Below are 19082 nucleotides of genomic sequence, written 5' to 3' on the forward strand. Positions count from 1 at the left end.
TGTATACTATTTTCTAAATTGTAGAATAATAGTGAAGACATCAAAACTATGAAATAACACATATGGAATCATGTAGGACCCAGAAAACTGTTAAACAAATCAAAATATATTTTAGATTTGTCACATTGTATAATGATTAGAAGAGAGGCACAGGAATACGTATTAGGGATTTTATTTACTCCACCCAACACAAGGTACGTCATGGAAAATGATGGGGATGAAGCCCAAAACAAACACGTAAATATATAACAAAGGGTTGTGACCCAAACAAAAGAGCAAGGTGTAACCTCTACACAATACACGGAACGAGACCCATAATAACAAGAGCACAATACACGGTACTCATGACACCAACGGACATGGGACTATAATCGACAAGAACAATGGGGAACAGAGGGCACATATATACACATACTAATAAGGTGGAATGGGAACCAGGTGTGCGTAATGAGACAAGACAGTCCAGGGTTGGTGGTAATGAACCAGGTCATTGACGCCTAGAAGGTTGGTGACGTAGACCTCCGGAGCTGGTGAACGGAATGAGCAGCAGTACCGGGGGAATCCGTGATAAGATTTTAGATTCTTCAAAGTAGCCACCTATTGACTTGATGACAGCTTTGCACACTCTTGGTATTCTCTCAACCAGCTTCATGAGGTAGTCACCTGGAATGCATTTCAATTAACAGGTGTGCCTTGTTAAAAGTTTAATTTGTGGAATTTATTTCCTTCTTAATGTGTTTGAGCCAATCAGTTGTGTTGTGACAAGGTAGGGGTGGTATACAGAAGATAGCCCTATATTATGGCAAGAACAGCGTAAATAAACAAAGAGAAACGACAGTCCATCATTACTCTAAGACATGAAGGTCAGTCAATACGGAAAATGTCAAGAACTTTGAAAGTTTCTTCAAGTGCAGTCGCAAAAACCATCAAGCACTATGACGAAACTGGCTCTCATGAGGACCGGCACTGGAAAGGAAGACCCAGAGTTACCTCTGCTGCAGAGGATAAGTTCATTAGAGTTACCAGCCTCAGAAATTGCAGCCCAAATAAATGCTTCACAGAGTTCAAGTAACAGACACATCTCAACATGAACTGTTCAGAAGAGACTGCGTGAATCAGGCCTCCATGGTTGAATTGCAGCAAAGAAACCACTACTAAAGGACACCAATAATAAGAAGAGACTTGCTTGGGCCAAGAAACACGGGCAATGGACATTAGACTGGTGGAAATCTGTCCTTTGGTCTGATGAGTCCATATTTGAGATTTTTGGTTCCAACTGTGTCTTTATGAGACACAGAGTAGGTGAACAGATGATCTCCACATGTGTGGTTCCCACCGTGAAGCATGGAGGAGGTGTGATGGTGCTTTGCTGGTGACACTGTCTGTGATGTATTTAGAATGCAAGGCACAATTAATCAGCATGGCTACCACAGCATTCTGCAGCAATACGCCATCCCATCTGGTTTGCGCTTAGTGGGACTATAATTTATATTTCAACAGGACAATGACCCAACACACCTCCAGGCTGTGTAAGGGCTATTTGACCAAGAAGGAGAGTGATGGAGTGTTGCATCAGATGACCTGGCCTCCACAATCACCCAAACTCAACCCAATTGAGATGGTTTGGGATGAGTTGGACCGCAGAGTGAAGGAAATGCAGCCAACAAGTGCTCAGCATATGTGGGAACTCCTTCAAGACTGTTGGAAAAGTATTCCAGGTGAAGCTGGTTGAGAGAATGCTAAGAGTGTGCAAAGCTGTCATCAAGGCAAAGGTTGGCTACTTTGAATAATCTGATTTGTTTAACAAATTTTGGGTTACTACATGATTCCATATGTGTTATTTCATAGGTTTGATGTCTTCACTATTATTCTACAACGTAGAAAATTGTAAAAATAAAGAAAAACCCTTGAATGAGTAGGTTTCCAAACTTTTGACTGGTACTGTAAATCGGCTTGAAAATCTATTTCAAGACTTGAAAATGGCTGTCTAGCAATGATCAAGAACCAACTTGATAGAGTTTGAAGAATTTTTAATAGAATAATGTTCAAATATTGTACAATCTAGGTGTGCATAGCTCTTAGAGACTTACCCAGAAAGACTCACAGCTGTAATCGATGCCAAAGGTGATTATATCATGTATCGACTCAGGGGGTTGAATACTTATGTAATCAAGAGATATTAGTGTTGGATTTTTCATTATATGTTTTACAAATGTTAGAATTTTTCACCCACTTTGACATTACATAGTATTTTGTGTAGATCATTGACAAAAAAATGACAATTAAATTCATTTTTATCTGACCTTGTAACAAAACAAAATGTGGAATAAGTCAAGGGGTGTGAATACTTTCTGAAGGCACTTTAGCTGTTATTGGCAGAGAGGTTTGGAACTCTCTTTGTTATTGGTTGATTAACCAGTTTACCACATGATGATGTCACCATGGAAAGCCAAAACTCCCATCTTGCAAACCTGCTGATTAGAATGTCCTGTGTAGATTATATTTGCAACCAGCAACTATCAGGATATAACACTGATCAAATTTCCTCACACTTTTACAGTGTTAGTTTCATCAGCTGTTGTACAATATGATACAAAACACAGGAAAAACAGAATGTTTACCACACTGAGTCTTTAAGGCCATGTTAAGCCAACTTATCTCAAGTCTGAAAAGGTCCCTAGTGACAACATATGATGATTATGTGAAATGTTATGGTAACACCTTTCTTGAGTAAATGTAGATGTTTGATGTGAACCAAAATAAATAGTGTATGGTGATAATCCTGGGGTGTATTCAATGATGTGAGTTTGAAATGTAATGAATAGAGAGAGCTAACATGATTTTAGATAAAGATGTTCTACACAATACAGTTCTATGATATCTAAATGTTTTGTAACATTACACCCTTCGGAACAGAGCCCTGGTCATTTTATTGTTAAGTCAAACCAGCAACATCCAAAGACCAAGAGAGCAAAGCGAGGTGAAGAACACAGAGAACTCTGACCACAGTCACATGACCAAGACACGCATGTTGACCGCAGGAAGACGATGACCCTCAGGCAAACTCCGGCCACAAAAAGTAATTTTTTTTGTTGCCAACATGGTTGTTAATGGCAGCTATTTTTCTAGTAATTATCTTGTTTTGTACATTAATACAAATATTAATTAGTATACACATTACTGGTTTCTGGATTTGTTCACACGAAAACAGGTAATTTCTTTGCAGAATAATTTCTTTACAGAAAGGGCTTTTTATATGTTTTCAGACAACAAAAGGTTTTGATCTTTGTTGTCACGTCTTTCGAATGGAATGTAGTTACATGTACGTGGAGATGTGTACTTTTTGTAAACAAGGTTACAATGAATTTAATATATATATATATATATATATAAAATAGACTAATGGGGAACAATTATTGTACTTCTTTATTATTTTGAAAAATGATATTTGTACTGTAGGTTACATTTAACATGAATATTGTTAGAATTGTAAAAGTATGTACTGATAACTAGAAGCGATGACAATATGGGTGGATGTTACTGTAATGCCACTGTGAATGTACTGTACAGTTTGTAAAGCTTAATAGAGTATGAATAAAGAGGAATGTGTACGTACACTCCCTGAGACCTGGTGAGCATGTGTACATGGATACAGGGAGTGTACGTACACATTCATGTGTACATGGGCGGCAGGTAGCTTAGTGGTTAAGAGTGTTGTTCCAGTAACCAAAAGGTCACTGGTTCTAATCCCCGAGCCGACTAGGTGAAAAATCTGTTGATGTGCCCTTGAGCAAGGCACTTAACCCTAATTGCTCCTGTAAGTCGCTCTGGATAAGAGCGTCTGCTAAATGACTAAAATGTAAAATGTATGTATCTTTGTTTCCACGTGTGTTAGCATGTCAGTATATGTGAGCAGCATGTCTATGTAGTTTCATATCCGCTCCAAAAGTGTAGTAGTTTTTCACACATATAGTTCTAAAACAATTATATCTTCTACATTTTAGGTAGATTCACACAACCCAACAGTGTGTTTACCAGGACTATACACAGGATACATAGAGATGTGCCTGAGAGAAACAAGAAAGAGACAGGGTAGAAACAGGAAATAGGAGAAACACAAATAGGAGGACATCATAAGTGCAATTGCAATAGACTACAATAGTACTAACTGGTGGGATAATAAAAAAGGGTATGCGAGCCTTTTTTTAAAGCATAAATTTACTGTATCAGCATAAATGTGTCACTTCAGCAAGCTTTCTATTTCTGAGTCAGCAGCAGCATTAAAAACACAACATCAACTCAGTGGTAACAGTAACAGTGGTCAACTGATTGATAATAGGCAATATAGATTTTTATTGTAATTATTCCATGGGATCGGCTCTTAGATAATTACCTGTGATGTGTTCATTATTGGAAGACTCATTAGCTGTGGGAAACACAGTGAGACATATAGAGAAAGGCAGACAGCAAATAATGATGGAAGTCAAACATTACACCATACAGCACAAGCAAGACCTTTGGCACCTTGCTGGTGTTAAAAACATTTTTAAAAATGATGACCAATTTATCAATTGATTTTCAATTATAAAAAATATAAAAACATTAAACAAAAACAAAAAAGGAGCCTCTAATGCTATGTAACATTATATTGCATGTGTAGACTATACCACCCCTTAGTTGTTACATAGGCAAAGAGGAACCACAAGTGATAGGTCAGGAAATGTTACATCAAGATGAAAAGATGTACCTTTAAGGTGGAACTCTGTGGTGAGGATACCGCCACTTGGCTCTGCTTCAGAAGGGATGCTTCTGGCCGTGCATGGGCCCTTAAAAAGATTAGAGGATATAGTGTTTAATGACCTCTTTGCTGATCAGAGCTGTATCCAACCAACTCCTGATAAATGTAATGGGTTAGGTGTGTTGTGGATGCAATAAACTGGAATATGCATATAAGTAAAAAGTATGTATTTTAATTGGACAGTGTGAGTGGAAGGCATTGCACCTAAACCGTTTTTAGGTGCAATGACAGAGTTTGCATTTATGGTTCATTCTATAAATAAAGTGGCCAATGTGTGACGTCAGGGTCAACATTTCAAAATGGTTTGATATACATTTAAACATGATTTTCTTGCAGCTTCACATGTGTAGTTACAAGAATAACAGTCTAGATAGGCACAATGAGGCCATAACACCTAGCAACAACAAAATATCTACATGTCATTCAAAATGTCACATAAAACATGGACACCACATGTTTCTTTGTCATGCCTAGTAGCCAGGTCTGTTTGTGCTTTAGTCAACTTCTCTATCATTTAAAGCCATGCTAAACATTCCTGAAGAATGAAAATTATCAACAACAGCATTTCTATATTTTTTAATAGTTAATGTAATAATTTCATATAATAATATAATACAATGGGTTCTGTCAGCAAAATAATTGACAATAATAATAACCAATAATGAAATCATTATAATCAGTAAACTCTTCAAGTATTGTGTGTGTGTATGTGCATGCGTGCATGCGTGAGTCTGTATCTGAAAACTAGCCGTCAAATTCTTGCTTCCTCTGTCCTTGATTCCTCCACTACTTGCCTCTCTTTGAAAGTGCATTGGAGCCCGAAGGGGGGAACCTTCAATCCTCTCCCACAATGTGCTTTGAGAGGGAGGTGAGGTATAAAGGGAACAAGGGAAGAATCTCAATTGCATTTCCTTGATTCCTCACATCCTCTCTCCTCGCCTCCTTCTCAAAATCCATTGGATAAGAAGGTGAAAGGGGAGGGACCTCTGACCTTCTCATCCAATGGGTTTTGAGAAGAAGATGAGGAGCGAGGATGTGACAAATCATGCAATTGAGATTCTCCCAAGGACAGAGGATGCAAGTAGTTGACAGCTATTAACATTTTTAGACAGTGTCAGACTGACTGACTGACTTATAGACTGAGCTACCATAATACCCATGGCTTGTCCAGAAACAACCCCTTGCCCCTCAATATCTGCTCTGTCCAACTGTCTGGAAGAGGTTAAGTCTTGGATGCAGAACAACTTCAATTAATCAGCAGCAAGACAGAGTCAATGTTAATAGGCACCCCCAGCAGATCACCGACTCCTGCATCATCTGCCCTGCCAAAGATGGCCACATCATTCCCCTCTCATCAGTCATCACCAACCTGGGTGTGAAATTTGATGCCCACATTAGTCACATCTGTAAAACACAATTCTTTCACCTGAAGAACATCTACCGCCTAAGACCCTCTCTCAGCACTTCTGATGCAGAAAAGCTTATCCATGCATTTGTCTTCTCCAGAATTGATTACGGGAATGCAATACTTGGGGGCCTACCTTTAAACTCAATTAATAAATTATAGCTCATTCAAAACAGTGCTGCAAGGATTCTGACACAAACAAAAAAGTCTGCCAACATCACCCCTATCCTTGCTGACCTCCATTGGCAACCTGTCCCTCAAATAGTTGACTTTCAAATTCTCCTCCTGGTCTACAAAGCCCTAAATAGCATTGGACCTGAGTACCTGTCAGATCTACTCTCCCCCTATGAACCTCCATGCACCCTACGGTCAAGCCATGCCAAACTGCTTCATGCACCCAGGACCGGTCTCCGAACAATGGGGTACTTTTCTCCCCAATGCACCATGCCTTTGGAACTCCCTTCCTGACAATCTCAGGGCACACAGTTTAATTTTTTTCATGCACTTTGAGTTTATTCATGTACAGTATCATGAAAAGTGCTTTACAAATGTAATACATTGTTATTATTATTACTGCCCTAAGTCTGGACACTTGTGGAGATCTGAGAGGGCTTGATGGGTGGTGACATGGTGAGAGCTCCATCTAACCCTCTGATAGGCTTGGTGGAATTTTGGCGGTATTGCTTACTCCTGTCCAATCCTCTCAGATCTCCATAAGTGTTTAGGAGTAGGAGCTAGGGGTTGTTTCTGGACAGGACCCCACAACCCTTTGGGTGTGTGGTGGACCTAAGGCACAACACTTGAGGCCTTGTTTGAATGTTTCATTCCATTGCTATACACACACAGATTTGCACAGGTGTAAGCGGGACACACCCACGTCACCCTATCAGGCTGATCAGACAGTTCTGGGTAGCTGGAGACCTGCTGTAAACAGTGAAAGGATATATTTACATGTCTACTATTCACACCCTTGCTTCATTCCAGCTAGTTCAATGTGCAACCACTTCGCATATCTCTAATCTAGCAATATATACTGTTGTTTTGGATGTATGGCATCATTGAATAGGATTACCAATGGTTAGCTAGGTAGCTAGGTAGCTAGGATATATCAGTCAGCTAACCATTTACAGTAACAGTAGTTCATTAATAAGTCAATACACACTAAATCTTGTGCAGGAATTGAGAAATCTTACCTTATCTTGGCACTGTGGCACTGTATGGGCAACTATGAATCAATTATTTAATAGATTCATATAATAGAGTTAGAAGGGGATACCTAGTCAGTTGCACAACTGAATGCATTCAACTGAAATGTCTTCCGCATTTAACCCAACCCCTCTGAATCAGAGTGGTGCGAGGGGCTGAATTAATCGACGTTATTGGCGGCCGGAGGTTACTGGCCCAATGCTCTTTAACCGCTAGGCTACCTACTTTGAAAGGACAGGAAGTATTGGCTGTGCACTTGACCAATGACAGGCCCTCCAAATGTAACCCCACCCACTTGTGAACATTTAAATATCAAGTAGTTTTTTGGTTTCACATGCAAAAAATAAAAAAATAAGCCATTATTATGTTATCTTAGGAATCTTGACTTCATTTTGGCCATGACATAGACTAATTATCTTGACCACCTAACAACATAGACACCAAAATGTTCTGTCAATCCTCGAGATCCACATTCATTCCCTTTGGCTGTTGTTTAGTCTTGTTCTTGTGCAGTATCACACGAGCTCTTTATCACTTGACTGTCATTCATAAAATCCTTTCCTGAATCAGCTGATATTGCGCGATAATGTCCGTAACTAAACAGCTAGACATCAAACGCGCATCAAACAACTATTATGCGTGATTATTGAAAAACCCACTTAATGACAGTATAGGTTTTTGTTTTATTAGTCATGTTAAAGTTACTCGTTCTGTTAGAAGCATTCCATTCTGCAATCGCATAATTATTTTGGATGTGTGTGCCCATGACAACTGTTTGCAATCCGTAACATAGGGAGATATGAAATGTTATGAGGTTACAGTACACTTCCGAGATCTCCATACAAAAAAAGAGTCCAACAGCAATATCCAGGAATTTTACAGGATCAAGTTCAATGTGTAATTTAATTGTTAAACGGTTAGTATATGATATAACGACAAACAACAGTATCATAAATGTAAGGAAAGAAAGGTAATGTTTTATGTCGCATGATATTTGCCAAATCTTTGAAGACTCCAAGCATGAGAAAGCATAAGAAACATAGGTTTTGATTCAACTCATGAATGTTGAATTGAATTTATCTATGTTCCCCCTTTATATCTTAATGTATTCAAATGAATATGTTTTGCTAATTATTATTAATGACTTTGTAACAGCTCCAAACAGTTGTCCACTACAAGAAATGCTCACTGGTACCCTAGTTTATAGAAAGACCCTTATCCAGTGTCGACATCCTGGCGACTAGGCAAATATTGCCTCCGTTAGTTTTGCTTATTTATCACAATTCTCCCATGTTACATGTGTAGGACGGTAAAATGTCATACTTACTGGCTGACATGAGAGTTTTTCCCCGTCACAAACCCCAACCTCGCAGTGAAGCCAAACAGTGGACACCTTCTCCTGGCGCTGGAAGCGGAACGAGTTGAACTTAAACATGGAGCGGCTGTCTTTGGCGTTCTCGAAAATGGTCACAGTTTTGTCATACGAGCAGCTGTGAATGAGAGACCTCAATTGATTGAATGTTTGATTAAATGTTTGGGAAAATAGGAACAGCTGTGTCACCTGTACGAAAGTTCAATGCAATTCAGTATTAATTTTGTTTATTCCACAAAGTGGGGTTTTGATCAGCATGCAGTGAGAATTAGGTTGGTAACCGCCCCCCACATTTGCAAATTTTCACTGAAATACCTGTTGATGATAAGATTCCACCTCTTCTTGTCTGTTGAGTAAGGAGTGGGTGTCGCCCAGCAGTTGCTTATCACCACTTTGAATCTGGGAGAGCAAAGAATATTGGACAATTATATTCAAGAGAAGGGGATCTGCTTTGAATTGTCATCCCCTTCTTTTTCTTCATTTCTATCCAGAGAAGTGCTGTTTTCAAGGGTGAATGGATGTTGCATGATACAAATACTGTGCCTTCAGAAAGTATTCACACCCCTTTACTTTTTCCACATTTTGTTGTGTTACAGCCTGAATTTAAAATGGATTACATTGAGATTGCATCATTGGCCTACACACAGTACCCCATAATGTCAAAGTGAAATTATGTTTTTAGAACTTTTTACAAATGAATTTAAAATGAAAAGCGGAGAGGAATTAAACCGCTCAGGGATTTCACCATGAGACCAATGGTGACTTTAAAACAGTTTCAGAGTTTAATGGCTGTGGTAGGAGAAAACGGAGGATGGATCAACAACATCGTAGTTACTCCACAATACTAACCTAACTGACAGAGTGAAAAGAAGGAAGCCTGTACAGATTATTTTTTCTTCTAAAACATGCATCCTGTTTGCAACAAGGCACTAAAGTAATACTGCAAAAAATGTGGCAAAGCAATTAACTTTTCTGTCCTGAATACAAAGTGTTATGTTTGGGGAAAATACAATACAACACATTACTGAGTACCTCACACCATATTTTCAAGCATAGTGGTGGCTACATCATGTTATAGGTATGCTTGTAATCGTTACGGACTGGGAGGTTTTTCAGGATAAAAAAGAAACGGAATAGAGCTAAGCACAGGCTAAATCCTAGACGAAAACCTGGTTCAGTCTGCTTTCCACCAGGCACTGAAAGATTCATTCACCTTTCAGCAGGACAATAAACAAAAACACAAGGCCGAATATACACTGGAGTTGTTTATCAAGACAACATTGAATGTTCCAGTTTTGACTTAAATCAACTTGAAAATCTATGGCAAGACTTGAAAATGATGTCTAGCAATGATCAACAACCAATTTGACAGAGGTTGAAGAATTAAAAAAATAATAATGTGCAAACATTGTGCAATCCAGGTGTGCAAAGCTCTTCAAGACTTACCCAGAAAGACGCACAGCTGTAATCGCGCCCAAAGTTGATTCTAACATGTATTGGCTCAGGGGTGTGAATACTTATGTAAATGAGATACTGTATTTCTGTATTTCATTTTCAATAACTTTTGCCAACATTTCTAAAAACATATTTTAATTTTGTCATTATGGGGTATTGTGTGTAGATGGGTGAGAGAAAATAAATGCATTTAATCCATTTTGAATTCAGGCTGTAACACGACAAAATGTGGAGTAAGTCAAGGGGTATGAATACTTTCTGAAGGCACTGTTTGTCTCCAACACCTATGTTTTTTCCCCCACTTTCGCATCTTGTCATATTTGGTCACGTGTATTTGCTTTATGCAGGGTGAGGAATATCTATACTGAACAAAAATATAAACACAACATGTAAAGTGTTGGTCCCATGTTTCATGAGCTGAAATAAAAGATCCCAGAAATGTTCCATATGCACAAAAAGCTTATTTCGCTCCAATTTTGTGCACAAATTTGATTACATTCCTGTTAGTGAGCATTTCTACTTTGACAAGATAATCCATCCACCTGACAGGTGTGGCATATCAAGAAGCTGATTAAACAGCATGATCATTATACAGGGGCACATTGTGCTGGGGACAATAAAAGGCACTCTAAAATGTACAGTTTTGTCACACAACACAATGCCACAGATGTCTCAAGTTTTGAGGGAGCATGCAATTGGAATACTGACTGCAGGAATGTCCACCAGAGCTGATGCCAGATAATTTTATGTTAATTTCTCTACCATAAGCCGCCTCCAACGTCGTTGTAGAGAATTTGGCAGTTCCTCCAACCGGCCTCACAACCGCAGACCACATGTAACCACACCAGCTCAGGACCTCTACATCCGGCTTCTTCACCAGCGGGATCATCTGAGACCAGCCACCCGGACAGCTGATGAAACTGAGGAGTATTTCTGTCTGTAATAAAGCCCTTTTGTGCGGAAAAACTCATTCTGATTGCCTGGGCCTGGCTCCCCAGCAGGTGGGCCTATTCCTTCCCAGGCCCACCCATGTCTGCGCCCCTGCCCAGTCATTTGAAATCCATAGATTAGGGCCTAATGAATTTATTTCAATTGACCGATTTCCTTACATAACTGTAACTCAGTAACATTTTTGAAATTGTTGCATGTTGTTTTTATATTTTTGTTCAGTAGACATACAAATGTGCAAACTATATATACAAATATACTGTCTGTTGTGAGTACCTGTTGCTGAGTCCTTTGGCTTCAATCCCAATGAACACTTCAGAGCCAATCTCTGATGTGTCAATCACATAGGGGGCGTCTTTGGCATACAGGAACTTGGAATTCTAAAGACATGAACACAGGTTAGTCAGTTATATGTATATTCACATTGAGTTTACTTTTACGACTTGAGTGATCCTTACAAGTAATGGACAAATTATTATCTCCATAATATTACTAAACTAATGTTAGTATTACATTTTACACTCAAGCAGCTAATAACCTATTTCTCCAGGCCCAGACTAAGCCTAGTCATGGACTAAAAAGCATGCTTTATGGAGAATATCCATTTAATGTCCTAGACTAGGCTTAATCTTTGTCCAGGAAGTTGATAAGAACCAAACCTTGAGGTACTCACAGTGAACACGTTCATAGACAACTGTGAACTAAAAGTGCCTAAACTCCCGTTGTTGACAAAAACTGTAGCCACTCTGAAAGAAGCAAAGGGTTTAGTAAAAACACTGCAAGTCATTGGGTTAGAATGCAAACGCTCTCCAGAAGGTACCAGCGGTGACCTAAATGCCAGGATTGGTGCTTACCTTTGGCTGAAGACGGCGTTGTTGACCAAGTAGGCGGCCCGGTATGTGCAGCTGAACGTGTAGTTGACCGGCTGGTTTCTGACTGTTAGTGAAGTGTCATTGGACACAATGGAGTTGTAGAAGACATACTTGGGGTCTTTACCACCAATATACTGGGAAAAAATAGCAGACACGCCAAAGAATGAGGATGGGTTGTTGACTCTTTAGGCCTATCACTTTGCATTTAGCTGGAATACCTTGCTCAGACCTGCAACTCTTCAGGTCTCAGGCAAGCTTACCCCCTCCATTAAAGCTATGTTCAGTATATCACCTCGGCGTGAGTGCCACAGTATGAGTTGTTTTTGGGTGTCAGGTCAGGGATGGTGAAGCGAAAGTATCCTGGGCTGTTGACACCGCTGTAACACAGCCCTCCCAGGGACAGCTGGCCGATCTCCCAGCCGTAGGGACACTCTGGGACGTTAGCAATGATGGCATTGGGGAAACATGACACCATCACATAGTCTGATGAACAACAAGCACAGAGAAAAGCCAATCTTAGAGGATGCTGATGGAACCTGTTCCATGGTGTCATATGGATAGGGATTCCACTCTCCTTAAGGAAAAAAATATTCACCTGCTTTCTGGGGGGCACAAGTCCATGCTACAGGCAGTAGAAGTAGTAGAGCGCTTACAGCAGCCATTGTCAAAGGCTGAAAATAAATATCAGAATTCAATTGTAACACATTGCTATGCTAAGTCAATAAGAACTTAAAATCGTATAATCTCCCCATATATAGTAAGGTTTATTTAAGCTTGGACACATGCACAGCTAATAGCTGAATTACAGTATACAGACAAAAAGGAAAGAAAAATAAGAAGATTTTAGGGGGAAATTAAGTTGATTGAAATGTTGATTAAAACAGTTCGGGACTTGAATGGCGGGAGGAAGCATCGTTGGTCTCTGAACGGAGGGGGGATCGCGATAGCAGCCAAGGGAGTCAGGTCCCAAGCCATTGTTTGGTTTAATCATGGTTTAATAACCAGCCACTCCTTCACAACCACTGCACAGTCACAGACACACATGACTAATACACAGTTCTAGTATTAATTGGCATTAGCTGATAACGTCCGTTTACATTAGCATTTCTACATGGTCTAAAAATGCTCGCAGGGAGATGTTGGATGTTTTTTTTTTTTTAAACAAGCTAAGAGACTTAAAAATGGAATGAAACGACAACACCCTAGGTAAGGCCAAAATAAGGTAAAATCTCTTTAACCTTACCATAGATGTTTCATGAAGGGTAGACGGCTAGTTCTAGTCTGGCTAGGTTTCCGTCAGAGGGTCTTCATGGTCTGTATAGACTGACTGGGAACTTTAGCCACCACTGACAGCTGGACAGCCAAGGGGGTGGATTTTATACTTTTACAGGTAAGAGGAACCCCCCACCTCACTCACCTGTCCTCTCTCCTCAAGTCCCCTACTTGGCAGTGGCAAATTGGTAACCCCATTGTGGAGCTACTCACAAAAGCTCTCTGTGAAGGAAACGACATTGACTTTCAAATGACAAACCTCTCAGGGGATCACTGCAGCACACTCAACATTGCATTAGTCTTTAACATTCCTTTTATGTCTTACTCTATTCTGATACTTCAAAATGATATTCGATAATCAAGGCTTGAGCATGACTGTGTTGTGTCCAGTGACATATTTGAATCAGTATTGTGATGGTTCTAAGCATGCTATCAGCTTAAAGATTCTATGCAAGTTTGATGCTCTGCAATGGAGAGGTTCCCTCACTCGCGCACACACACACACTGTCACTCTTCCTAGCTCTTTGTAGATCACCTAGCATGGTTTTGCGACTGGAAGTGTGGGACGCCAACCTTACATAACATGATGGAATCTGGGGGCTTCTCATTGTTAGCATGGCTAAATAGCTGTAACGCTACCTGTCCCCTGACCCTTCCTCTGATTTGTATCTTCCATGGATCCCCCTCCAAGAATTCCCCAATGCTCTATTCTGATGCTAATGCTAACGCTATGCAGCCATCTTTGCCTCTTCAATAGCGCTGTAATGTTTCCCAAACTGGTATATGAATGACATCAGTGTCTTCATCTGCTCCTATCATTTTACACTTGTTTAGTGGTAATTGCCTATTCTGTCACACCAGACGACAGTTGTTCAGAACAGGATTTTTAATAGATGTAGCGTTTCGTTACCATGGGTAAAAAGGACATTGTCTATCATGTAGTCATCTCATTTCGAGTCCACGTCCCAAGCCATCGGTTGTGTGGATCCAGCTACGTCTCGATCCCACATTATATATAATCATATAATAAATGCCATTTAGCAGATGCTTTTATCCAAAGCAACTTACAGGCATTCATGCATACATTTTGCGAATGGGTGGACCCGGGAATTGAACCCACCATCCTGGTGTTGCAAGCGCTGTGCTCTATCAAGTGAGCCATACAGGACCTTTACCAATTTGACATTAGACTGCTTCTGAGGTCTAAAAACATTTGACAAACAATGTTATGACCAGGGTTGGGGTTAATTCTACAAATTCATTCTAATTCAATTCCCGCTCACTGTAAATTCCATTCAATTAAATTCAAATTGCAGGTCAGTCTTTAAATTCAGCGATAATTCAATTCCTCTCAATTCCAATGTTAGGTAAATTCCAAGAATTCAATTCCCAATTCAATATTATCCCCAACAATTTCACATATTCCAATTCCAATTCAATTCCCTCAGACTTTCAGGCTGATCATGTCACTGTTGAGACAGCCTAGCTGGAAATATAGAAATTCAAGTTGAAATTATTTTAAACAAATCATGCAGTGAATTTTTTATACTAAATGCATTAATTCCATTAACTGGGAAATGCATAAATATTGAATTCCAATACCATTGTCATGACTCCCTCCAAAGCTGCCTCATCTCCTTGTTCGGGCAGGCTTCGGCATTCGTCATCACCGGCCTTCTAGCCACCGCCGCTCCTCTTTTCATCATTCCATTTGTTTTGTCTTGTTTTTCACACACACCTGGTACATATCTCCTCATCAGTCTCTGTATAATTATTCCCTCTGCTCCCCCATTTCTTTGTGTGTTATTGTTCCATGTGGAGGTGTCGCTAGCTCGTGTTGAGCATTATGTTACTTTTATCGCCGGATATTCACCCGTGTGTTTTGTTTTCCTAGTATGAATTTAAGTCGCACTGTAATTGGTTTACGCGTTGCTACGGACTGCTGTATTGGCCAAATAAACCCTATCCTTTGATTCACACCTCCTGCGCCTGGCTCCATCCTACTCACCTTGTTACAAACATTCAATTCCAAAGATTAAATGTTTTTGCAAATCCAATGCAATTCCAATTCTAACAGTCTAATTTCAATTTCAATTCCATTAATTAAAATGTAATTCATCGTAAATTGTCCACTTCATGAGTGACTTCAAGAATTTAATTGGAATGTCAAACCCTGTAAGGAGCATGATATGGGCCGTCATCATGGCTGACTAAATATGAATGGAGAGAGGGGTCAACTAGGACACTTTCCCCCACTCCCTCTGTCCTCATACATAAAAGAAAGGGACACCAGACCAGGGACAAAAGCTGCCTCTATCTCATTGTATCCCACTGGGCTCTGTGAAACCCTATATTTCTGAATGATGTGAAATGTCTGTGAAACACAGTCGCCCATCTCATCTCCACTTTGAAACACTCATTGGTAGTGTGTCTTGTCTTATCAGAGCCTCCATCGCAGTTCAGGGATATCCATACATGCCTGTTTGCAGTGTTGCACCACTAAGATGGTGTTCTATTCCTGATACCTTTTAAAGATTGGTCAAGTAATGAAGATGTCATTATTGTGTGGCGGTCCCTGCTTTTCTTGTGTTTGTTCCCTTGAGAGGTACTGATCACTATCAGTCTGTCCGAGTCGGTGACTTGACAGGAATGCTGAAAGGTCTGTACTTTGACTTCCTCATGTATGCAGTATGTACAATATGTTCCATTAAATCTATGATCACATCAAATAAACGTTATTTGCATGGGTCGAAAATAAATGGGTACATTCCAGAGTCAATGGTAATTCAGGTCCTGTAACACAGGGCTGTATGGGAACCATACTTTGTGAAATGGTGGATCTGGATTGAGCAGGCAGCATGAAGTAGAGGCAAACACACCAATGTTTAGTTAGTTCTGCAGCCTTTGCTTTCACTTTTATCAGTTACTCTATTGCCATTCGGCTTTTACTTTAAAAACCATGCAAGTTAAAATCTCAAACATACAAATTACACAGAAAACAAAAAGGGACACAGGAAGTGGCACAGCTAGCAGGCAGGTGGACATTTTGTTTCATTATTCAACTAAGCACAAACTCCATTTGCAATGTGCTCTCACCAAACAAAGCTGCTATGTTAGCGCTGCACAAAGGATCCACAATGCCTACGGACTGCATTACTTTCTGTGGCCGGCCGCCTGGAACACTATGGCCGTGCTCCCCTGCTCAGGCATTGGATTGCATCAACCAATGGGTGGACTTCTGCCGGTTCATGCTGGGTTCATAGCCAAAAAAAGTGTCCCAGCTGTCATAGCGTCACTGCCTGTGTCGCTGAAATGGCCGTGCCCTGCACAGCGCTGTAGTGGCTCTCCACTGCCTGTGTCGCTGAAATGGCCGTGCCCTGCACAGCGCTGTAGTAGCTCTCCACTGCCTGGCTTAAGCAGAAACGTTTCTCTACAAACTCCAGCTCAGAGTGTAATGCTTGTTATTGCCCTCTACACGGGAGGTGTGAATTGCAGGAAATTACCACGTGCCATGTGCTAAGGTAGAAGTCATCAGCCGTAGCCAATAGCCCAACAAAGAGAAGCATGTTTCAAAGTTCAGGTATACTTGTTCAGGTATACTTATTTTACATTTTTACATTTGAGTCATTTAGCAGATGTTCTTATTCAGAGCGACTTACAGTTAGTTCATTCATCTTAAGATAACTAGTTGGGACAACCACATATCACTGTCATAGTAAGTCAAATTGTCCTCAATAAAGTAGCTATCAGCAAAGCTATCAGCAAAGTCAGAGCTAATAAGGGTGAAGTGCGAGTGTTAGTTCACAAAAAGCATTTTTTTTTTTTTTTTGGGGGGGGGGGGGGGATTATTTAAGATACTCTTTGAAGAGGTATGGTTTCAGATGTTTTTCGGAAGATGGGCAGGGACTCACAGGGAAGCTGGTTCCACCAATGGGGTGCCAGGACAGAGAAGAGCTTGGACTGGGCTGAGTGGGAGATGCCCTCCTGTAAGGGGTGGGAGGACCAAGTGACCAGAGGTTGCAGAACTAAATACTCAGCTTGGGGTGTAGGGTTTGAGCAGAGCCTGAAGGTAGGGAGGGGCAGGTCCTCTTGCTGCTCCGTAGGCAAGTACCATGGTATTGTAGTGGATGTGCACTTCAACTGAAAGCCAGTGGAGTGTGTGGGGAAAACAACAGGGAGTTGTACAGAGAATGACAGGGTGTTGTCCTGTGTCACACCAAGGTTCTTTGCACTCTGGAAGGGGGACACCGTGAAGTTGTCAACCGAGATGGAGAGGTCTTGTTGTGGGCAGGCCTTCCCCGGGAGGAAGAGCAGCTCCGTCTTATCGAGGTTGTGCTTGAGGTGGTGGGCCGACATCCAAGCTGAGATATCTGCCAGGCATGCAGAAATGCGTGTCGCCACCTGGGTGTCAGAAGGGGGGAAAGAGAAAGTAGTGTCATCCGCATAGCAATGATAGGAGAGACCTTGTGAGGATATGATGGAGCCAAGTGACTGTGTGTATAGAGAGAAGAGGGCCTAGAACTGATCCCTGGGGGACACTAGTAGTGAGAGTACGTGACACAAAGAAGAGCAGTCTCGGTTGAGTGACCCATCTTGAAGCCTGACTGGTTAGGGTCAAGAAGATCGTTCTGAGAGAGACAGCGAGAGAGTTGGTCAGAGACAGCACACTCAAATGTTTTGGAAAGAAAATAAAGCAGCGATACCGGTCTGTAGTTTTTGACGTCAGAAGGGTCGAGTGTTGGTTTCTTGAGGAAGAGAGCGACTCGGGCAATTTTGAAGTCAGAGGGGACGCAGCCAGTGGTCAGGGATGAGTTGATGAGGGAAGTGAGCAATGGGAGAAGGTCTCCAGAGATGGTCTGGAGAAGGGAGTAGGGGATGGGGTCGGGCGGGCAGGTTGCCGGCTGCCGGACCTCACTAGTCGCAGGATTTCATTTGGAGAAAGAGGGGAGAAAGAGGTCAAGGCGTAGGGTAGTTCTGTGTGAGTGAGACCAGTGGACTCAATATGTTGAGTGAATGAGGAGTGGATGTCGTCAACCTTCTTTTGAAAGTGATTGACAAATTAGAAGGGTTGTAGCCAAGGGGTGGGGAGTGTCTGTAAAGCCTACAGGGAGAGGGGCGAACTGGGATAGAAAACACACACATATATTTGCCATAGCTACAAAAGAGCAAATTTATTTATTTATATTATTTCATATGATTTAATGGTAGCACTTTATAATAACACCTTGTAATAAAGCATTTATAATGGATTAGTAAATACTGTATTTTATTCAATATTTATTAATCATTACTCCCACATTTGTAAATATTAGAAAGCTAGTTATTCAGACATTTATAACCAGCTTTTAAAGTACAGTGCCTTGCAAAAGTATTCATTCCCCTTGGCGTTTTTCCTATTTTGTGGCATTACAACCTGTAATTTAAATTTATTTTTATTTGGATTTCGTGTAATGGACATACACAAAATAGTCGAAATTGGTGAAGTGAAATGAAAAAAATAACTTGTTTCAAAAAATTATGAAAAAATTAATAACGGAAAAGTGGTGCGTGCATATGTGTTCATCCCCTTTACTATGAAACCCCTAAATAAGATCTGGAGCAACCAAAAAATAAGTCACATAATTAGTTAAATAAAGTCCACCTGTTTGCAATCTAAGTGTCACATGATCTCAGTATATATACACCTGTTCTGAAAGGCCCCAGAGTCTGCAACACCACTAAGCAAGGGGCACCACCAAGCAAGCGGCACCATGA

At 40.7% G+C, this 19082-nt stretch overlaps 1 protein-coding gene across 1 annotated transcript; it reads right to left on the bottom strand.

Moving 5' to 3' along the window:
- Positions 1–3993: 3993 nt before the first annotated feature.
- Positions 3994–12721, bottom strand: tectb (tectorin beta; the record flags this gene model as incomplete). Its single annotated transcript, XM_084183214.1, has 10 exons — positions 12652–12721; positions 12349–12539; positions 12039–12190; positions 11858–11930; positions 11461–11564; positions 9097–9180; positions 8737–8899; positions 4748–4826; positions 4394–4426; positions 3994–4067 (listed from the first exon to the last, which is right to left on the bottom strand). Exons 1-10 carry the CDS (start codon positions 12716–12718, stop codon positions 3994–3996), a joined length of 1020 nt encoding a protein of 339 aa, XP_084039340.1. The 5' UTR covers positions 12719–12721.
- Between the last annotated feature and the right edge of the window lie 6361 nt (positions 12722–19082).

The sequence above is a fragment of the Coregonus lavaretus genome (assembly GCF_964263955.1).
Source record: "Coregonus lavaretus genome assembly, chromosome: 1".
NCBI lineage: Eukaryota > Metazoa > Chordata > Actinopteri > Salmoniformes > Salmonidae > Coregonus > Coregonus lavaretus.